The sequence below is a fragment of the Hypanus sabinus genome, chromosome 29 (genome assembly GCF_030144855.1).
Source record: "Hypanus sabinus isolate sHypSab1 chromosome 29, sHypSab1.hap1, whole genome shotgun sequence".
Taxonomy (NCBI): Eukaryota; Metazoa; Chordata; class Chondrichthyes; order Myliobatiformes; family Dasyatidae; genus Hypanus; species Hypanus sabinus.
The window spans coordinates 24306850-24323848 of NC_082734.1; the positions used below are offsets into that span (position 1 = coordinate 24306850).

Consider the following 16999-nt stretch of genomic DNA (forward strand, 5'->3'; position numbering starts at 1 on the left):
ACATAGGTATACAAGCTATTAAGAGGAATAGATAGAGTGGACAGCCAGCACCTCTTCCCCAGGGCACCACAGCTCAGTACAAGAGGACATGGCTTTAAAGTAAGGGGAGGGAAGTTCAAGGGGGATAATAGAGGAAGGTTTTTCACTCAGAGAGTGGTTGGTGCGTGGAATGCACTGCCTGAGTCAGTGGAAAGGCAGATACACTAGTGAAGTTTAAGAGACTACTAGACAGGTATATGGAATAATTAAGGTGGAGGGATATATAGGAGGCAGGGTTTAAGATCGGCATAACATTGTGGGCCGAAGGGCCTGGACTGTGCTGTTCTATCTCTATAAAACTTTGGTTAGAACACACATGGAATATTGTGTTCTGTTCTGGTCGCCTCATTATGTGAAGGATGTGCAACCTTTAGAGGGGGTGTGGAGGGGATTTACCAGGATTTGCCTCAATTAGAGGGCATCTCTTGTGAGGATAGGTTGAGTGAGCCAGGGCTTTTCTCTTTGGAGCCAAGGAGGTTGAGAAGTGACTTGATAGAGCTGTGCCAGATATTAAGAGGCACAGTGGACGGCCAGAGATTTTTTCCCAAAGGTAGAAATGGCTAATACAAGAAGGCATAATTTTAATTAGGGAAAAGTATGGGGGGTGTGGTGAGTGTCAGTGGTGGGTTTTTTTTAGAGATTGGTGGGTGATGGTAGAGGCAGATATATTAGAGACATTTAGACACTTCGATAGGCATTTGGATGAAAAAAATGAAGGGCTATGTAGAAGGGAAGGTTAAGATTGATTTTGGATTGATAATGGTCGGTACAATATTGTGGGCCGAAGGGCCTGTATTGGGTTGTATTTTCTATGTTCTATATTTACAATGCAACTGTGTCAAAGATTCATCCCCAGACTTGCACCCCAACCCACCCCCAACGGAAACAAGGCCTAAACTCTGCGTCAGTCCCCTCAGTCCAACCTTCGGACCAACGCCAGGTGAACTAACAGCTCCGGGATCTCGCCATGCAGTAGCTAGCCAAGGTCTGTTTGCCAAGGACGCAACGGCTCAGTGGGATGACTGTGGACAAGGCAGAGAACCACTTCCTGCCCTGGGGGAGCTCTGAGATCGACTTCACACTTCACCCCTCACATGGATGTTCAGACGGCGGGGGCGGGGGGGGGGTGGTAGTAGGGGAGGCGAAATATGGGGCACCTGCAATGAAAGAAAATGGATGGCTACGTGGGAGGGAAGGGTTAGGTTGATTTTGGTACAATATTGTGGGCTGAAGGGCCTGTATGGAGCTGTATTTTCTATATTCTATATTGATAACACAACCGTGTCAAAGATCCATCCACACCCCAACAGAAGCAAGGCCGAAACTCAGTATCAATCTCCTCAGTGCCCCTGGATAGTGAAGGGAAGGGAGCCCGATTGCCTACACACTGGGCAGCACTGCAGGAGATCCCAGTGACCCACCACACACTCTTGGAAATGTGCCCATGATGGGCAAGGGTTTGGTAAGGTGGGAGTGCAGTGGGCGAGGAGCTTCAAGCTGCTACCCCTCTCCCCCTAACGTCCCTACCTTTCTTCCGGGAGGCCTCCTCCATGTCGGGGTTGCGGGTTACCATGACTACTTTGAGCATGAGGTTGTTGCCTCCCTGCCGGATCATGTTGACCACCTGACGGTGCCCCACCTTCACAACGTTCTGTCCGTTCACCTGTGAGAACCAACCAGAAGCACAGTGGGCAGACGTCAAGGTTCAAGACTCAATGTCACTTCCAGTACACACGTGTAAAGAGAGAAATAATTGTACTCCGGATCTGATCCAGCACAAAAAAAATAATAAGATAAAAACTCAGTAAGTATAAATAAGTAAGTTAACATACATGGATTGATTGTGTGTCCATAAAGTGATGTCAGGTACAGGAGAATCTCCACATAAGGTGTCTCTGACAGGAAATGATAAAGTAGAGGTGGTGGAGTGGGTTAGTGGGCGGAGGTGTTTGATCAGCCTCACTGCAATGGGGAAAGTAACACACACAAAATGCTGGTGGAACACAGCAGGCCAGGCAGCATCTATAGGGAGAAGCACTGTTGACGTTTCGGGCCGAGACCCTTTGTCAGGACTGACTGAAAGAAAAGATAGTAAGAGATTTGAAAGTAGGAGGGGGAGGGGTCCTGACGAACGGTCTTGGCCCGAAACGTCGACAGTGCTTCTCCCTGTAGATGCTGCCTGGCCTGCTGTGTTCCACCAGCATTTTGTGTGTGTTGCTTGAATTCCCAGCATCTGCAGATTTCCTCGTGTTTGCTTTTTAAATTGGGGAAAGTAACTGTTTTTGAGTCATGTGGTCCTGGCATGGATGCTACGTAGACTCGTCCCTGATGGGAGTGGGGCAAACAGAAACATAAAGTACCCCTCCCCACCCCTTCACTCAACCACTGGCAGTAAGTCCACCTCGGTAGGGTCGCCCCTATCCACACCCATGGTGGAACCTCTTGCCAGCCGTACCCATTCAAGAGAGCACCAATTAGTACTGGGCAGAACAATCAAAGGGAGATCCTGGTGAAGAGTTCAGTCAGGGCATCAAGTACTGGAGCTGGGATATTCTAGTGCATCACACACAAAGCGAACTGTCAGGTCAGCAGAAAAGGTCACTGGCTGTAGTCTACCATCTCTGCAGGGCTTGCTTGGGTCCAGGACCAACGAGCAGGCAGGAAAAATCATTGGGGGCACTATCCACCATGAAAAACTCCCTTCTGGAAAACACCATAGGGCTATTAAAACAAAAACTTCACGCCATCTTAAAAGTTCTTCCCCTGGGCAGTTAATCTGATCAACCACTCTAGCTGCCCCTACCCATTTACCCCCATCACTGCACTGCAAACACTTTAAACCACTTTTTAATAATAATGTTTACATTGTAGATATATGCTGGTTTTATTTATTAAGCACATTTTATTCCATATCAATACTTCTAACATTACATAATTCTTTATAATTGTTGAATGCTATTTCTTGTTGCATGTCGTGCAGTGACCAATACACTACAATAAACAGTTGACCTATCAGACTGAGATCCTTCATGAGTCTTGTTGTAGGGTTCAGCCCATAACATTGACTATTTATTCCCCTCCAAAGATGCTGCCTGAGATTTATAAAGAAGTTGCCAGGACTTGAGAAGTATAGGGAGGGGTATAGCAAGCTTGGACTTCAAAGTATAGGGAGGGGTATAGCAAGCTTGGACTTCATTCCTTGAAAGGTAGAATGAGGTGGGATCACTCTGCAGAGAGGGGAGACTGTTTTTGAACAACAGTAGGATCGCTCTGCTATGGAGAGGGGAGATTATTGGAGCGGGGAGATTGTTTTTTGATCGATGGTGGGATCACTGCTACAGAGAGGGGAGACTGTTTTTTGATCGATGGTAGGGTCGCTCTGCAGAGAGGGGAGATTGTTTTTTGATCGATGGTGGGATCACTGCTACGGAGAGAGGAGACTGTTTTTTGATCGATGGTGGGATCACTCTGCAGAGAGGGGAGACTGTTTTTTGATCGATGGTAGGGTCGCTCTGCTACGGAGAGGGGAGACAGTTTTTTGATTGATGGTAGGGTCGCTCTGGTATGGAGAGGGGAGACTGTTTTGATCGATGGTGGGATCACTGCTACGGAGAGGGGAGACTGTTTTTTGATCGATGGTAGGGTCGCTCTGCAGAGACGGGAGATGGTTTTTTGATTGATGGTAGGGTCGTTCTGCTACGGAGAGGGGAGACTGTTTTTTGATCGATGGTGGGATCACTGCTACGGAGAGGGGAGACTGTTTTTTGATCGATGGTAGGGTTGCTCTGCAGAGAGGGGAGACTGTTTTTTGATCGATGGTAGGGTTGCTCTGCTACGGAGAGGGGAGAGTTTTTTGATTGATGGTAGGGTTGCTCTGCAGAGAGGGGAGACTGTTTTTTGATCGATGGTGGGATCACTGCTACGGAGAGGGGAGACTGTTTTTTGATCGATGGTAGGGTCGCTCTGCAGAGACGGGAGACTGTTTTTTGATCGATGGTAGGGTTGCTCTGCTACGGAGAGGGGAGAGTTTTTTGATTGATGGTAGGGTCGCTCTGGTATGGAGAGGGGAGACTGTTTTTTGATCGATGGTAGGGTCGCTCTGCTACGGAGAGGGGAGACAGTTTTTTGATTGATGGTAGGGTCGCTCTGGTATGGAGAGGGGAGACTGTTTTTTGATCGATGGTAGGGTTGCTCTGCAGAGACGGGAGACTTTTTTGATCGATGGTAGGGTCATTCTGCTACGGAGAGGGGAGACTGTTTTTTGATCGATGGTAGGGTCGCTCTGCTACGGAGAGGGGGGACTGTTTTTTGATCGATGGTAGGGTCGCTCTGCAGAGAGGGGAGATGGTTTTTTGATTGATGGTGGGATCACTGCTACGGAGAGGGGAGACTGTTTTTTGATCGATGGTAGGGTTGCTCTGCAGAGAGGGGAGACTGTTTTTTGATCGATGGTAGGGTTGCTCTGCAGAGAGGGGAGACTGTTTTTTGATCGATGGTAGGGTCGCTCTGCTACGGAGATGGGAGACAGTTTTTTGATTGATGGTAGGGTCGCTCTGGTATGGAGAGGGGAGACTGTTTTTTGATCGATGGTAGGGTTGCTCTGCAGAGACGGGAGACTTTTTTGATCGATGGTAGGGTCATTCTGCTACGGAGAGGGGAGACTGTTTTTTGATCGATGGTGGGATCACTGCTACGGAGAGGGGAGACTGTTTTTTGATCGATGGTAGGGTCGCTCTGCAGAGAGGGGAGATTGTTTTTTGATCGATGGTGGGATCACTGCTACGGAGAGGGGAGATTGTTTTTGATCGATGGTGGGATCACTGCTACGGAGAGGGGGGACTGTTTTTTGATCGATGGTGGGATCACTGCTACGGAGATGGGAGACTGTTTTTTGATTGATGTTAGGGTTGCTCTGCAGAGAGGGGAGACTGTTTTTTGATCGATGGTGGGATCACTGCTACGGAGAGGGGAGACTGTTTTTTGATCGATGGTAGGTTCGCTCTGCAGAGAGGGGAGAGGCTGCCATTGTGCCTGGAGAATGTTCTCCAGGCTTTCTGCATTTTGGATATGGACTTGGACTACACAATTATAGTTTTTTATATTCTGTTTTTTGTCCGATCTTCCTTATTTAGTTTGTGTGCAGGGGACTGCGAATTGGGATTTGATGTGCCTGTGCCGTTTTGCGCGGAGAAGAGGGATTTGGGGGTTGACGATCGTGTTGCTATTTTCTTCTTTTCTTTCTGTGTTTCATGGCTTATCTGGAGAAGAAGTATTTCAGAGTGGTATACTTTGATAATATATGAACCTTTGAACCTTTTAAAATCATGAGGGGCATAGATAGGGTGAAAGTGCACCCTTTTTTCCAGGATTGGGAAATGAAGAACTAGATGACACGGGTTTATTGTGAGAGATGAGAGATTTAGTGGGAATCCGAGCGGCTTTTTCACCCAGAGTGGTCAGGATATAGTACGAGCTGCCAGAGGCAGTAGTTGAGGTAGGTACATAAATGACATTTGAAAGATGTTTGGGCGAGTACATGGATGAGAAGGTTTAGAGCGGTATGAGTCAAATAGGACTGGCTTAGATGGGACTCCTGGTCAGGAAGACCAGTTGGCCAAAGGCATGTTTCAATGCTGTAGGAGTCACTGTTTTGGTTCTGGTTCCAACTTCAACCGTTTGACTTGGGAACCGAGAGACATCATCCACTTATTGAGAGGCAAAGTCTCCAGTCGAGCAGCTCCCCGCAATAGCTAGGCCTTGCAGACAGCTCTGCTGTTAATTGATCCACTTCCCTCTAACGGGGTGAATTCACTCACCGACTGGCCGAGTGCTGGCCAATTGACCGGTGTTCTCACACTCTTGCACAGCTCCTCCTAGTGGCCGGTGAAGGAAGGGGGGCAGGAACACTTCCACTTTCATTATGCAGTTTGTATAACATCATTACAATGCTAGCAACATGGGTACAAGTCCCGCCACTGTCTGTAAGGAGTTTGTACGTTCTCCCCGTGACCACATGTATTTCCTCCGGGTGCTCCAGTTTCTTCCCACATTCAAAAGATGTACGGGTTAGTAGGTTAATTGATCACGTGCATGTAATTGGGCAGTGCAGGCCTGTGAGCTTTTAGACTGCTTGTCTAAATAAAACAAAATCAGAAGTAAGAACTATCACATTTCCTTACTAATTTTTACTCTAACTTATTCTCCCATATTTGTCCCCCAGATTCTATGATTTACAGACCAGGGACTAACTACAGTGGGCAATTAAACGACCAGCCCATACGTCATTGTAATATGGGAGGAAAGCAGAGCGTCCGGGGTGTATAAGACGACAAGAGGCATAAATCAGGTGGATAGCCAGAGCCATCAAAATGTTTCTCATATTTTAACCCTTTCATCCCTGGGACCATTCTCATGAACGTCCTCCATACCCTCTCCAAAGCCAACACATCCTTTCTTAGATAAGAGGCCCAAAATTGCTCACGATACACCAAGTATGTTCTAGCCAATGCCTTATAAAGCCTCAGCATCACATCCTTACAACCTGTCCCACGAATCACTCACTGCACCTGCTCATTGACTTACTGCAGTCAGTGTGTCTCTGCAAAAAGCATCAGTCTACAGCCACCTCCATTCAAAAAATGCACAGTTCTCTGACTCTGATGGACTGTCAGTGGGCACCATGATTAATCTTCACACAGCCAGCATCACTGCTGATAGACAGATAACCTGTACTGTCGGAGCCCTCTAGTGAATACAGTCCGCCAGTCACGTCCTCCTTCTAATAGTCATCGAGCACTACAGCACAGAAACAGGCCCTTCAGCCCTTCATGTGTGTGCTAACCTGACCATCTGCTGAGTGCCATCAAGCCACACCTGGACCATAGCTCTCCATACCCCTCCCATCCGAGTATTTATCCCAAAACCTAAGACTTTTCCACTTTGTCAACGTGGAGCAGAGAGTAAGCTTGTACATCTGGCAGAACCAAAGGATGTTGGGAATGGCGAGGGTGGAACGCCGTGGGTGGGAGAGAGGGAATGCCAGGGGCAGGGTGGGGTGGAGCGGGTGCAGACACACCTAGCCCTGAGACACCAGGCAAGGCCATTTGCTTCCAAATAATCGAGGCCCAATTTGGAGTATCATGTGCAGTTTTGGTCACCTACCTACAGGAAAGAAGTAAATAGGTTTGAAAGAGTGCAAAGAAAATTTACAGGGATGTTGCCGCAACTGGAGGACCTGAGTTATAAGGAAAGATTGAGTAAGTTGGGACTTTATTCCTCGGAATGTGGGAGACTCGATAGAGGTATACAAAGAGGGGTACAGATAAGGTAAATGTAAGCATGTTTTTTTTCCACTGAGGTTGGGTGGGACTATATGTAGACGTCATGGGTTAAGGATGAAAGGTGAGGAGTTTAAGGGGAACATGAGGGGAAACTTCTTCTGAGGGTGGTGAGAATGTGGAACGGGCTGCCACCCAGATTAAGCTCCATCTGCCATTTCTCTGCCCATATCTGAAACTTCTCCCCCCCAGGATCAAAATGTCAAATACTAGAGGGCCAGCCCTTAAGAAGGGAGATGTGCAGGGTATTTTCTTGAAGGTGATAGGGGACAGGAATGTAATGCCATGGAGGCAGATGTGTTAGAGATATTAAAAAAGGTATCTTGCTCTACCCTTTTCCAATCTTCTACACTTCCCACATCACCACCAACCTTTGTATCTAAAGGCATGCAAGGACGCAGCAATTAAACTGGGAACTGATCTGGAGAAAACATTCATCTCAGAACAAAGCACAATCTGAACACCAACCTCAATCAGGAAGTCACCCATCCGTAATCCCGCTCTCCAAGCGACTCCACCTTCATCCACAGACTCGAGGTACTGGAGTGCGGGGAAGGCTGGCGTGGGGGTGAACTCCTCGATGGGTGTCTGGGCTGTAATGACACACACATCATTCTCTGTGAGTTTTTAACATCATGCACATCACCACCCTCACCCAACGTGAGACTCAGAGTGAAGCTCCCTCCACATTGTCGTGCTGTACACTCCCACGGTTAGACAGAGTGAAGCTCCCTCCACATTGTCGTGCTGTACACTCCCACAGTTAGACAGAGTGAAGCTCCCTCCACATTGTCGTGCTGTACACTCCCACGGTTAGACAGAGTGAAGCTCCCTCCACATTGTCGTGCTGTGCACTCCCACAGTTAGACAGAGTGAAGCTCCCTCCACATTGTCGTGCTGTACACTCCCACGGTTAGACAGAGTGAAGTTCCCTCCACATTGTCGTGCTGTGCACTCCCACAGTTAGACAGAGTGAAGCTCCCTCCACATTGTCGTGCTGTACACTCCCACAGTTAGACAGAGTGAAGCTCCCTCCACATTGTCGTGCTGTGCACTCCCACAGTTAGACAGAGTGAAGCTCCCTCCACATTGTCGTGCTGTACACTCCCACGGTTAGACAGAGTGAAGCTCCCTCCACATTGTCGTGCTGTACACTCCCACAGTTAGACAGAGTGAAGCTCCCTCCACATTGTCGTGCTGTGCACTCCCACAGTTAGACAGAGTGAAGCTCCCTCCACATTGTTGTGCTGTACACTCCCACGGTTAGACAGAGTGAAGCTCCCTCCACACCGTCCTGTCACACACTTCCAGGGTCAGACAGAGTATAGAGACGTTCTGACTGAGCTTGAAGTAATGAAGAAAATAACTGCTGTATGAAGTTTACAGGATATTTTTTAAGGAAGTACGCAGGGTCTCCTGAATATCTGAGTGAGTGGCTGTTTTAGTGTGACGTCTCCTTTAGGAGTTTTCCTGCCTGCTTGGGCTGTGTCTGTTTGCGGTTGCTAACTGGGTAGCTTTTACCTGCAGTTGCCAGGAAGCCATTTTGTTCCATAAGCAGGGAGAAAAATACCGTTGTTCACCCATCCCCTTTCCCCTTCCTTGTGTTGCCGTGTTCCTCGTTCGGTGTGGGTGCCAGACATCTTGGCCTTTCACGGCCTGGGAGTTCTGCAGGACCGATGGAGCCTTTCCTAGCGTTGGAATTTCTGACGCTGTGCCAAAAAAGATATTGTTGAGTGCTGGGCGCCTTCCTAATGCCTCAACAGCAGAAGATTCCTCTCCATTCCAGCTGTTGAACGGGAGTCAGAACTGTATGTAACGTGTTTCAGCTTCTCAGGTCCCAGAAGCCTGGGGCTGCCGGACTGATGGGATTTGCTGATGTCACAGGAGCGGGCACACTGCGGGAAGTTCCAAACCTTTCCATCCAGGAACTCTACTCACTCCAGGACTTTATCATCGGCATCACTGCGTACATTTTTCACTTCCAACATAGTGAACTGGTCGCCTGGAAGTCACGGACCTCTGGGGAGCTATGCAAAGGTGGCTGCCTCTCCACCCTCAGATAATGCCCTGCTTTGGTTGGTGGAGGATGAACGCAGGGTGCTATGTACTTTGCTCCCTGGAATAACTTTGGAACAGTGCACGGAGGACTTGGCTGGGGAAGGCAGTATCTTGGCCTCCGTGAGAGAGTTCAGGAAGGCAGTGTTATATCTGGGACTGATGGGTTGGTGCATCGGTTCTCTCAGTAGAGGGATCGTGGTGAAAGACAACTTTTTACCGACGGAGCTGGTGACAGTCCAATGCAAAGAAATCGTCCTCGGGCATGTCAAGCCTCGCATTCCCAGTGAGGTCCTCCTTCCCCATCTAAACCCCTTGGGACAAGTACGGTCAGAGGCCACTGCTATAAGGCACAAATTTAAGAGACGCACCCTCCGCAGTGTAATCCCTTTCTGGCACTGGCTGTTCATGCAGCTGGTATGGGAGGGCAATGTTGAAGGCCGGTTTACAAAGGGGTAGATTAGATCACTGGTGTATTGGAGCTCTGAGCGCCTGCCGGACCACGCGCGCAGGGATGTGGGGCACTTTCAGAGGGACTGTCCCAACACCCGGCCCATGGGAGTTCCATGGAATGATACCGCCATTGCTATTCCTGGGGGTTAGGGCTGAAGCAAATATGGAGTCGGAGGTACCCGCTGCGCAGTCTAGCAACTCTTGCCTGCTCACACACATGGGGAGGAAGATGGGAGCTCTACGCGTAGTGAGGGGGTGGAGTGAGACTCATCTGACAGTGAGACGGTGCAAATCCTCACCCCTCCTGAGAAGTCCCTGTTGAGGAGATCAGATAGTTTATTTTCACCTCTGAGGGTGCAAAGTATCCAACGAAACTAGTCTCCCCGTGCTGGTCTAGTGCACCAAGCCTGGTTATGGCCTTGCGTGTCATCCTCAGATGGAAGGGGAAGAGGAATGGTGAGGAATAAAGGGTGAGAGCCTAAATCCTTCCTGGATGACCTAGTGAGAGAAGTCAGGGTGAGGAGCATCCTCAATCCTTCAGGGAATGGTGGGTCACGGGGTGGCTTTGGCCCCCCTCGAGCCCAGAGAGCAAGGAGCATTTGTGCTTTTTTTTCGGGAAAACATGGATGATGGGGCCTCTGCTCTCACTGGGAATGGTGCTGGAGCCCAGTCCTCGTGTACTTCTGATATGAAGTTCACTGTAGGTAATCTAAATGAGAATGGTAGCAGGGGTTCTCTCCACAGAATTAACAATCTCTCAGTCCTCAGGGATGGGAGATGCACGGTCATTTTCCTGCAGAAACCCATAATATCCCAGGAGACGACCACTGGAGTGGCAGGGAGGAGTCTACATCAGCTCCAACTCTAGTGGGAAGGTGAGCCTGTTGGCCCCAGCTTTCTGTAACAAAAGCCCAAGATACTGTTCCCGGTGGTCTGCTCCACCTGGCCGTGCTCCTGAATGGTGTACCACTGCAATTCATCAGTGTGCCTGGGCCTAGGTGCGGTGTTCTGTCAGGTGTCCACTCTGCTGAGCTCCATCAACCAGGGGACTGTGTCATCCTCGAGGGAGACTTCAACTGTACCCTCAAGGAGGACGGCTCTCAGCTAGAAGGCTCCTTTGACATGGTGGACACCTGGCGGAATCTTCATCCTGCTCTATCGCCTCCTCGAGAAGGGGAGGTTCACGCATAGGCTGCCTCTACATCTCTCGGGCATCGTCCACAAGGCCGGTGTCGTGCTCGGACCATCACCTCCTGGGAATGGAGTTTGCTCCCCTGTACTCTCGGGTGAGATCCCGGCACTGGCACTTTAACAACCGGCTGCTGGAAGACAGCTGACTCTGGGATTCGTTCCGAGATTCTGGGTCACCTGGAGGGAGAGGATTTCTGCTTTCTATGGCAATGGTGGGATGTGGGCAGCACCCACATCTGGTTTCTATGTCCGGAGTACATACATGTTTTGCCTGCTAAACAACTGGCATCCAGTCCCTCCCTTGTGTGCAGACTAAAAGATCTTTGCCCAGACAGTAGCCAATCGCCTTGGCTCGGTGTTGAGACAGATGATCTATCCTGACCGGGGCTAGTCCATTCAAGATAATGTCTGTCTAGTCCGGGACCTGATCCACCTGCTCCAGGAAACTGGGTCCCTGGCAGCTTTCCTCTCTCTTCACCAAGAGAAGACGCTTGGCCAGAGTTTCTTGGTGTGCACTCTGCAAGCATTTGGGCTCGGACCACACTTTGTGGCCTGGGTTCAGCTCCTGTACTCTGCCGCAGAGTGCCTCGTCAAGGTCAATTTTTCATTAACAGCGCCCACTCCCTTTAGAAGTGGAGGTGCCCTATGTCCGGCCACTTATATGCCATCTGTGCAGAACCATTCCTGTGCCTTCGTCGGCGGAGGCTGATGGGTCTGGTTCAGTGCGAACCAGACATAGAGGTCATCTTCTCGGCCTTCGCCAATGTCGTGCTCCTGATGGTGAGAGGTATCCATGACCTGTGGAAGATGCATGAGTGCCCGGAAGTTTTCTGGGCAGTGCCCTCTACTGGGGTCAACTGGGTGAAATGTTCCAAACTCTTAGTGGGCCAGTGGCAGGTGGGCTCCCTGCCACTGGAGATGAGAGCTTTTGAGTGGAGCACCAGGCATCTCCTCTATCTGGGAGTCTACCTGATTCCTCCTGGGAAGACCTGGCTGGCAGGACCTGGAGAAGAGAGTCATGGCCCGGCTGGGGACTGGTCAGGCCTTCTCAGGGTGCTTTCCTATTGAGGCAGGGTGCTAGTCATAAACTAGCTGGTGGCCCCCATGTTTGGCCCCACCCACCCCTTTGAGGCAAGGACTTCTTCTGGGTCAACAGGGAACACTGGGTCCCTGCACTGGTCCTGACTATTTCAGAGGGAGAGGGTGGACAGTCACTAGTGTGTGTGCGTACACGGTTGGTGGCTCTCTGCCTCAGGGTGCTGCAGAGATTCCTGTACGCTGAGCATCTCCCCGGATGGCACGTGTTGGCGACACAGTTTCACCGGGGTGGTTACTGCCTTCAAGAAGAGATGCGCCTACTGCCAGCGGGCGTCAGCCGTGCTGCTGTGCGGAGTCTGCCCAGCGTCGACGGGGACCTACTGAGAGTCTGGGCGTAGCTGCCGGAGACCAGGAATCCCTTCCTGCCGGCAGAGGGCAGAGTTCTGACCGAGGGAATGGCCGACCAGTGACTCCGGATGGTGTCATGTCCACACTGCCGGAGCTGCTCGTCAGACCAAGGCCACGCAATCATATCCAGGAGCCGAGCCCACACAACTTGAGCCGTCTCTCATTTGCACCCACAATCCCATTCAGGGATGCAAGAAAGAGGTGTCTGTGTCAGCAGCTGCTCCACACCCTCCACTTCCTAGCCCTTGTCCACCTGGAGGTGAGGAGGGGGTCCCCAGTGGGAGTCCCTTTACCAGGGAGTTGTTCTCATGCATCTTGGGGATCTGGGGTGGATGCTGCCGTCCAGAGCAGTGCCCGGTAACAAGTTCCTCAGATTGTACGTGCACCTCCCAGCCACATGTCACTTCTGCGCGCTGGAGGAGACCGTGTACCACAAGCACACGGAGAGGGCGAGGCTGCAGCCCGCTTTTGCACATCTGCGTGAGCTGCTTCATCATTAGAGGGTATGCTCATGCCTGGGTAAATACAGAGAATCTACAGCACATCACACGCACTGTCCACGGTGACGATAGAGGGATTCCGGGGCCATTGGGCTCTGCGAAAAGTCAGCGCCAGAACTGACAGAGATGGGAACATTTTAGTTTCATGTTGCTTGACTAGTAGTACTGTAGTAATTGTGTTAGACACTGGTATGTACATCTTGTAACACCGAACTTGCAATAAAAATATTTCATATAAACTAAAGGGCCAGACACAGTGTGTAGCTCCCTCGCTACCATCCTGTCACACACTCGCAGAGTCAGTCAGACACAAGGTGGAGCTCCCTCTGTACCGTCCTGTCACACACTCCCAGAGTCAGTCAGACACAAGGTGGAGCTCCCTCTGTACCGTCCTGTCACACACACCCAGAGTCAGTCAGACACAAGGTGGAGCTCCCTCTGTACCGTCCAGTCACACAGTCCCAGAGTCAGTCAGACACAAGGCAAAATTCCCTCTGCACCGTCCTGTCACACACTCCCAGAGTCAGTCAGACACGGAGTGGAGCTCCCTCTGTACGGCCCTGAAACACACTCCCAGAGTCAGTCAGACACAAGGTGGAGCTCCCTCTGTACCTTCCTGTCACAAACTCCCAGAGTCAGTCAGACACAAGGTGGAGCTCCCTCTGTAATGTCCTGTCACACAATCCCAGAGTCAGTCAGACACAAGGTGGAGCTCCCTCTATACAGACCAGTCACACAGTCCGTCAGACACAAAAGGGAGTTCCCTCAGTACCGTCCTTATTACACAGTCCGAGAGGCAGTCAGACACAAGGTGGAGCTCCCACAGTACCGTACTGTCACACACACCTAGATCATTCAGACACAAGGTGGAGCTCACTCAGTACCGTCCTGTCACAGACTCCGAGTCAGTCAGACACAAGGTGGAGCTCCCACATTACTGTCCAGTCACACAATCCCAGAGTCAGTTAGACACAACGTGAAGCTCCCGCTGTACTGTTCTGTCACACACTCCCAGAGTCAGTCAGACACAAGGTGGAGCTCCCTCTGTAAAGGCCTGTCACACACTCCCAGAGTTAGAAACAAGGTGGAGCTCCCTCTGTACCGTCCTGTCACACACTTCCAGAGTCAGACACAAGGTGGAGCTCCCTCTGTACCGTCCAGTCAGACACTCCCAGAGTCAGTCAGACACAAGGTGGAGCTCCCTTTGTAAAGGCCTGTCACACACTCCCAGAGTTAGAAACAAGGTGGAGCTCCCTCTGTACCGTCCTGTCACACACTTCCAGAGTCAGACACAAGGTGGAGCTCCCTCTGTACCGTCCTGTCACACACTACTACAGTCAGATACAAGGTGAAGCTCCCACAGTACAGTCCTGTCACACACTACTACAGTCAGATACAAGGTGAAACTCCCACAGTACTGTCCTGTCACACACACCTAGAGTCAGTCAGACACAAGGTGGAGCTCCCTCTGTACCGTCCTGTCACACACTTCCAGAGTCAGACACAAGGTGGAGCTCCCTCTGTACCGTCCAGTCAGACACTCCCAGAGTCAGTCAGACACAAGGTGGAGCTCCCTTTGTAAAGGCCTGTCACACACTCCCAGAGTTAGAAACAAGGTGGAGCTCCCTCTGTACCGTCCTGTCACACACTTCCAGAGTCAGACACAAGGTGGAGCTCCCTCTGTACCGTCCTGTCACACACTACTACAGTCAGATACAAGGTGAAGCTCCCACAGTACAGTCCTGTCACACACTACTACAGTCAGATACAAGGTGAAACTCCCACAGTACTGTCCTGTCACACACACCTAGAGTCAGTCAGACACAAGGTGGAGCTCCCTCTGTACCGTCCTGTCACACAATCACAGAGTAAGTCAGACACAAGCTGGAGCTCCACCTGTACCGTCCTCTCATACACTCCCAGAGTCAGTCAGACACAAGGTGGAGCTCCCACAGTACCGTCCTGTCACATACTCGCAGATTCAGTCAGACACAAGGTGGAGCTCCCTCTGTACCGTCCTCTCACACACTCCCAGAGTCAGTCAGACACAAGGTGGCGCTCCCTCTGTACCGTCTTGTCACACCCTCCCAGAGTGAGTTAGATGAAAGGTGGAGCTCCCTCTGTACTGTCCTGTCACACACTTCCAAACTAAGAAAAAGCTGGAGCTCCCTCTGTACCGTCCTGTCACACACTCCCAGAGTCAGTCAGACACAAGGTGGAGCTCCCTCTGTAATGTCTTGTCACACACTCCCCGAGTCAGTCAGACACAAAAGGGAGCTCCCACTGTATCGTCATCTTACACACTTCAAGAGTCAGTCAGACACAAGGTGGAACTGCCTCTGTATTGTCCTGATACACACACCCAGAGTCAGACACAAGGTGGAGCTCACTCAGTACCGTCCTCTCACACACTCCCAGAGTCAGTCAGACACAAGCTGGAGCTCAATCTGTACCGTCCTCTCACACACTCCCAGATTCAGTCAGACACAAGCTGGAGCTCCATCTGTACCGTCCTCTCACACACTCCCAGAGTCAGTCAGACACAAGGTGGAGCTCCCTCTGTAATGTCCTGTCACACACTCCCCGAGTCAGTCAGACACAAGGCGGAGCTCCCTCTGTACCGTACTGCCACAGACTCCCAGAGTCAGTCAGACACAAGCTGGAGCTCCATCTGTACCGACCTCTCACACACTCCCAGAGTCAGTCAGACACAAGCTGGAGCTCACTCTGTACCGTCCGCTCACACACTCCCAGATTCAGTCAGACACAAGGTGGAGCTCCCTCTGTACCGTACTGTCACAGACTCCCAGAGTCAGTCATGCACCTGGGGGATCTCGGCTGGAGGGTACTGCATAGGGCAGTGCCCTGCAATAAGTTTTTCAGTTTGTACATGGACTTCCCACCCGCATACCACTTCTGCGGGCTGGAGGAGACCGTGTACCACATGTACATGGAGTGTGTGAGGCTGCAGCCTCTTTTTGCATATTTGCGTGGGCTGCTTCTCGCCTTCTGGCTGCATTTTAGTCCCACCCTGTTTATATATGGTCATCCAGTAAGGAAGGGGGCATGGAAGGATGAGGATGTCCTAGTCAACTTGCTCCTGGGGCTGGCGAAATCCGCCATCCGAGGGTCTTGGAAACGGGTGGCGGGAGGATCTCCCCGGGCAGACTGCCTGGCAATGTTTAGGGGGTATGTTCGTGCTCGGGTAACTATTGAAAAGGAACACGCGCAGCCAACAGTGGCCGTGGAGGAGTTTCGAGACCGTTGGGCTCCGCGGGGTGTAAATGCCATCGTGGATAGGGATGGCAACATTCTGGTGTAATGTCTATTCTCTATTTGTAGTGCAGTAATTGTGTTTGCCACTGTTTTGTATATATTGTATAGCACCGAAATTTGTAATAAAGGATTTTGTAATTAAAAAAAAGAGTCAGTCAGACACAAGGCGGAGCTCCCTCTGTACCGTCCTGTCACGGACTCCCAGAGTCAGTCAGACACAAGGTGGAGCTCACTCTGTACCGTCCTCTCACACACTACGGCAGTCAGATACAAGGTGGAGCTCCCTCTGTACCGTCCTCTCACACACTCCCAGAGTCAGTCAGACACAAGGTGGAGCTCCATCTGTACCGTCCTCTCACACACTCCCAGAGTCAGTCAGACACAAGGTGGAGCTCCATCTGTACCGTCCTCTCACACACTCCCAGAGTCAGTCAGACACAAGGCGGAGCTCCCTCTGTACCGTCCTGTCACACACTCCCAGAGTCAGTCAGACACAAGGTGGAGCTCCATCTGTACCGTCCTCTCACACACTCCCAGAGTCAGTCAGACAGAAGCTGGAGCTCCATCTGTAATGTCCTGTTACACACTCCCAGAGTCAGTCAGACACCAGGTGGAGCTCCCTCTGTACCGTCCTGTCACACACTCCCAGAGTCAGTCAGACACAAGCTGGAGCTCCCTCTGTACCGTCCTGTCACACACTCC

The 16999-nt window shown here is 50.9% G+C and overlaps 1 protein-coding gene across 1 annotated transcript in view; it reads right to left on the reverse strand.

Moving 5' to 3' along the window:
• The window catches only part of shank1 (SH3 and multiple ankyrin repeat domains 1), a 320292-nt gene that overhangs the window by 29691 nt on the left and 273602 nt on the right, over positions 1-16999 (reverse strand). The window contains exons 15-16 of the mRNA XM_059953249.1: positions 7845-7969; positions 1567-1702 (exon numbers count right to left, since the gene is read on the reverse strand). Of these exons, the coding sequence (XP_059809232.1) occupies positions 1567-1702; positions 7845-7969 (261 nt within the window). The remainder of the gene's footprint in view (positions 1-1566; positions 1703-7844; positions 7970-16999) is intronic.